The 5,691-nt window shown below is 32.5% G+C and overlaps 1 protein-coding gene across 1 annotated transcript; it reads right to left on the minus strand.

Moving 5' to 3' along the window:
* Positions 1 to 2,041: 2,041 nt before the first annotated feature.
* On the minus strand, positions 2,042 to 5,453 carry LOC101244327 (protein DETOXIFICATION 29). Its single transcript, XM_004248680.5, has 7 exons — positions 4,978 to 5,453; positions 4,191 to 4,732; positions 4,006 to 4,092; positions 3,738 to 3,794; positions 3,356 to 3,594; positions 2,831 to 3,036; positions 2,042 to 2,453 (listed from the first exon to the last, which is right to left on the minus strand). The coding sequence occupies exons 1-7, from the start codon at positions 5,215 to 5,217 to the stop codon at positions 2,388 to 2,390; spliced, it is 1,437 nt and encodes a 478-aa protein (XP_004248728.1). The 5' UTR covers positions 5,218 to 5,453; the 3' UTR covers positions 2,042 to 2,387.
* Positions 5,454 to 5,691: the final 238 nt, after the last annotated feature.

Genomic DNA, 5,691 nt, shown 5'->3' on the forward strand with positions numbered 1-5,691 from the left:
TATGTATTTTTAGCTTTTAGAACACTCTTAGTTTAGTCATTTGATCGTAGATGTTCTTGTGATGATGACTTCCAAATTTTGGGGAATAATAGATGTTGAATTTTAGAAGTTAATGAATTGGTCTTTACTTATGAGTTTAAGTCTTCCGCATTACTTTCTGTTGATATATGTTGAAATGATAAGGTTTAGATTTGGTTGGTTCGCTCACATAGGAGGGTAAATGTGGGTGCAAGTCGCGGCCCGGAATTGGGTCGTGACATACACTTTTAATAGAACTAATAATTCTATTTTTACTATAATGTTTGTAAAATAAAATATTAAATCAGGAAAAAGTACTTTAAAAGCTATACAACTTACGTGGTTACCAAAGCAAGAATAATTATCAACCATGCAAAGACTTAAATCATAAAACTCAAAGTCTTATTGTGTACAATAATATTTTATTTGTAGTTATTTATTTATCAAATAGGAAAGAAAATAGAAATTTTTTAATGGTAAATAAAAGAGCACCTCTAAAGAATCAACAAAAATATTATAAAATGAAGCTAAAATTAACAATTTGAAAGAAAAAAGTAGTAACAATGTGAAAGAAAAAGAGATGACAACTTTCTTTATTCTCTTCCAATTATTCAAAATCTCTTCGATAGGATATAATTGAGGGACTCAAAGGATTGTCATGAATATGCCATTAACCCATTTCATGGATGAAAGGTGAAAGTAACAAGTATATTATTATGAACATCAACAAATGTATAATATCTTCGTTTCTAATATAATAATACAAAATAAAAATTCCACCTGAACACATAGAAGAGAAATCTTAACAGATCTTAGTTAATCTACAATAAAATTATCAAACAAATATTAAGATACAATGAATGAAGAGAAGTAGATATCATCAAAACTAAGACAATATATATCATGACATAATTTACAGATCAGAAAATTAGTGAAGCACACAATGGTATTTATAGCCAAGATATATAAAAACTCAAAAGTCAAGTTAGAAAAAGATCATTAAAATATCATTAAATCTCTTTATTAAAAAGTGAAAGGACAATTTATATTTTATTCTTTAAAAATGGTTAGATTTCCAAAACTATTAAAATCCAAATTCGTAGTTATTCTTTAAAGTTAAAATGTATGACTATAAGTATTCAACATATGTACTAATACACATAAAAGAATATGAAGAACCAATTTTGAAATTGTCAAGAACCAATTTTGAAATTGTCAAAACATTTATTGTATGGTAGTCAATATGATACTTAGCATTTATTTAAACATATATTTACATTTTTTTTACACAAATTATTTAAAGAAGTATTTTCTTTATTTAAAGATAAAAATGTTTAATTAATTATATTAGATGAATTTAATTAAATATTTTATAGCCTTTTCATTTAGTGTAGGGATAAAATAGTAATTCAACTTTTCACTTTGGAGCTTGCCACTTATAATAATATATGATATATATATATATATAAAATAGTAATTCAACTTTGACGTTAGGAGCTTCCCACTTATAATATGATTATGTCCTTGTAACTATAACTACTTATGCTTAATCCTAGGAAACATAGTTCCTTTATGAATCTGTCTTAGATCTCAAGATTTCTATTATTTTCATGATTATGTCATGGTTTTTTTCATGTAGAGTCGTCCACTTGATCAAGTTAAGGCATCAAATTTTCCGTTTTGAACTACCAACCTCTTGGGCGTGACAGAAGGTGTTTTAACTCTGTAAATCTTTGTATTGGTTGAAACAGACTCCACATTGCTGATTTGCTAAATTGTCAACTGCTCTGAAGATGTATGAATTTGAATAATCATACTCAAATTATTATCTTTTTACCTTGCAAGGGACAAATGTCCAAATTAATGTTCTTATTGTGTATGTGGATGACTTGATTTTTCTGGAATTGAGCACAGTACTATTATACGAAGGTTTAGTTGTTTTGAAGTATTTCTGGAGGTTGATGTTACAAGGGTCCACTGAATTTTTCTATGTCAACAAAGATATGCCTTGGACTAATCGATGGAAATGAATGTCTTTGTATTGAAATGGTTTAAAGGTATGTTGCACAGTTTGAGCATGAAAGGTGAGTTTTCGATCAGTGTAACAGTCAAGAGACATTGTATCTTGCTCAAAATCCGGTCTTTCATGAACAGACCAAACATATTGTCACTATATATATTCGGGGTGAGCTACTTGATGGTAGTATATTAGGAGCTACAAATGACTGGAGTGAGCTTGCCCGAAGACATCATGTCTTCTTCAATAGTGTATGTACACTGAGCCTTGTTTCAAAAATAGGATGAACTTTTGCTTGTTTGATTTCCTCATTGAATTGAATTAAGAATGGATTGAATTGGAGTTTCTTATATTAGGAGGTTGATTGGTTCTCCACTTCACCACCCCAAGTTCTCACTCTCTGTTCTGCTTGAAGAGCCTGCAATAGTTCGAGAAACTAATAACAACACGCGAATGTCTAATGATATGTGTAGTTCGTGTATAATATGTGTAAAACATGCATATAATTTATGCTTCTCCATTAGGAAAAGTAAACAGTGAATCCAGCCGGTTATTTGTGTAAAGATTTCCGTGAAGTCTTACTTTATTGGAATCTGATACATCAATATCATAATCTTTGTGGTTTCGGGAAGTGAGGTTAAATTTAACAATATCTAGTGAATTTATGCCTATTTCTTCAATCTCTTGACCTTTGTTGTTTTTGCCTTATCATTTGACAAGCGTTATAGCTAACATGATGTGATTTATACCTAGTGAATTGTCGGAGGTGCTCACAAATTGACTGGTTAGAATTACCTGTTTTTGCCAACTGGTTCGCATAATGATAAGAAACTGGAAGAGTGTCTGAAGCAAGCTGCCAGCAAGCATAGCTGAAAGTATGCCTTCAACCCCAAATTTGAATTTGTAACCAAGCAATGCACCCAATGGAAGCCCAAAACCATAATAACATCCAATGCTAATTAAGGCCACTTGAAGCTGCCATCCTGCACCAACTGCCACTCCTGCATTTTTGCAATTTGATAAAAAATAGTTATATCGCGCTAATCATAAGCTTATGCAAACTTGCAAGAGTTCATTTGATCATAGGTTTATGATATGTTTCAATAAGTTGTGTCCATAGGTTTTGCGTACTAGTCAAATGTTAGGGTGTCTGGTAACAAGACAACGTCACTATAACTTGTTTGAATGACCTTTTTGGCATCTATATTGTCCTGAACTTCACTTTATTTCTGAATTGCAGCTATGTTCAGCCTGGATTCGTGAGAAACGGATTTATGTACCTCGAGAATATGTTAATGAGTAGAAATTAGAGAGAAATACCAAGTAGAACAGGTTGGATGCCATTAAGGAAGATGATAGCTGCAAGAATATATCCCAGCTTTGATGTCTCCTTTATGACATGCTGTTCATTTGTGAATAGTCTTGGAAACTCTTTTCTGGTAGCTAATATTGTAGCTGAGATTATAAGGCCAATCACTGCTGATGTCAAAACATTGACTGTAATGGAGAATTTTGCTGCTTTTGGATTTCCAGCTCCTAATTCATTTGAAACTCTCACACTGCAACGCCACAAAAATCTTAGTAAGGGCAGATTTACAACCAAATAGGTGACATAGAAACATAAAATTGTTATCATCTAAGTTTGCTAACTATAACTCCTACTAGTTGTCATTCAATGTAATCTTGCACGGAAACAGCTAACCTGGTTGATGAAGTGAAACCAAAGGCAACCGTCAGTGTCCACAGTTGCAATCCGAGGCTGTCATATCCAGACCAGTTGATTAACATGTAAGGATTTGTAGTGAAAGAATTCAATAGAAAGTTCATTGTGAAAGAACTCAAAAAGGAGAAGAGCAAAAATCAGGTCTGTGAGACAACAAAAGGGTGGTCATATCAAATTTTCATTACACGGACCATGTATATGAGTTAAATCCAAGAAAGTAGTTGCGATAGAGCAACATGATACTAACCAGATAGATATGGCATCAACAGAAACTGTAGCATTTTTCAAGCCTCCTACCATTAGAATCACTGCAGTGAAGTACCAAAGCTCTAAACTGCCACCATTCAATTAGTATCATCACGAAAATGGTACAAGTTGAAACATTTCAAGAGACGGTAAATAATAATTACCAAGCTTCCAGTCTCTACTTACCATACCATTACCGCAGAGGCCAGTGATAGCTTAACAAAGTTTGTCAATGATTTGACAGCCAGACATGAAAAACCAGTCCACGCCTCTGGAAAATAGCCCGAAATTATGTAAATAAGCTGAGCAATGTCCAAAAGCCACCAAGATATATTTCCAGCAATTGCAGCACCAAAAAGTCCATGCCCTCCCTTTACCACAAGAATCCAATTTAGCAATACATGAATAGCCAATCCCCCCACTGATATGATGGCCATAACCCAAACTTTGCTCTGAGATTGAAGAAACTTCTGCATAGGAAAGTTGAGAGCATATGCAAACATTTGAGGAATTATCCAAATCGCGTATTTCCCTGCTAGATGAGAGATGTCTTTATCTTGACGTAGGAGCCTTAGTATCGGTGATGTGAAGACAAAAACTGGTGTGAGCAACAAAGATGTGACTCCAGTAATGATCCATGATCTTTGCAAGTAAACTCCAAGCATATTGAACTGTCCAGCTCCCACTGCTTGACCACAAAGTGTTGCCAAAGCACTTGCCATCCCTAACTAAAAATTTAACAAGGTAAACAAAAAATAAATAAATCTTTAAGATCCCAATCATGTTATATTTAGATCATCTAAAATGTGTACGTATAATAAAATCATACTCATTCTAAAGTGTCAGTAACTTTGATTTAAACTATGTTATTAATCTTATTCTATACTCGATAAGTACCAATACAAAACTCATAAGCTTCAAATCGTGTGGTTACTTATAAAGGTATAAAAGCAGTGAATATACAATCGAATACCATGACTCCATAGACAAATCCTGCTATAACATTATGAACTTCAGAGACAGCAGCAAGTTCTAAATCTCCCAATCTTCCAGCAAAGGCAGCTGTAACAAACTCAAGAGAAAACAAAGAAACTGCATTCAAGATAGCTGGTCCTGCTATATGCCACACCTTTTTTGATTCAACACACCATTTATTCCCTATTTGTTCATTTTCAGTCTCTTCACTCTCTATTTCTAAGCCCTTTTGTTCCATATTTTTAAGAACCCGATGCTTCAAAACTCTGCTTTAGCTTAAACAAACAAATGAATCATTGAGATGTTACTTTTACTTTAATATTGACATGTGCCCCCTTGTCTAGTTTATTATTATAATTTGAATCATTTGCAAATTGAGTTAGTAAATTACTTTAAAAAGTATCTAAAACAAGATTGTATGAGTTGGGTTTGGTAAATGTTTTATTAGTATATAAAAAATATTGTGAGATAATCATCATTCAAAAAGATGTAAAAGGTATAAAAAATTTGAGCTATCTGTCCACTTTTGTTGACTATGGACAAAAAGACTAAATGATGAAATAGACACTGGCAGTTGATGATTTTTATTTTATAAATATTTTGAAAATTATTAAAAAATTTAAATATAAATAAAAATGTGAAAATAAACAGTCAAATGTATTTGGCTAAAGACCCCAACTAGTTGCTGATATATTATACCATAGAATACTGT

Source organism: Solanum lycopersicum, chromosome 10, assembly GCF_036512215.1.
Source record: "Solanum lycopersicum chromosome 10, SLM_r2.1".
In the NCBI taxonomy this organism is placed as follows: domain Eukaryota; kingdom Viridiplantae; phylum Streptophyta; class Magnoliopsida; order Solanales; family Solanaceae; genus Solanum; species Solanum lycopersicum.

Bases quoted from the DNA above. Each gene is read 5' to 3' on its own strand.
- LOC101244327 (XM_004248680.5), bottom strand. From the start codon at position 5,217: ATGGAACAAAAGGGCTTAGAAATAGAGAGTGAAGAGACTGAAAATGAA. The intron at 4,733-4,977 runs GTATTCGATTGT...TTAAATTTTTAG, and splicing joins GATTTGTCTATGGAGTCATG to TTAGGGATGGCAAGTGCTTT. The intron at 3,795-4,005 runs GTTAGTATCATG...TGGATATGACAG, and splicing joins GTTGATGCCATATCTATCTG to CCTCGGATTGCAACTGTGGA.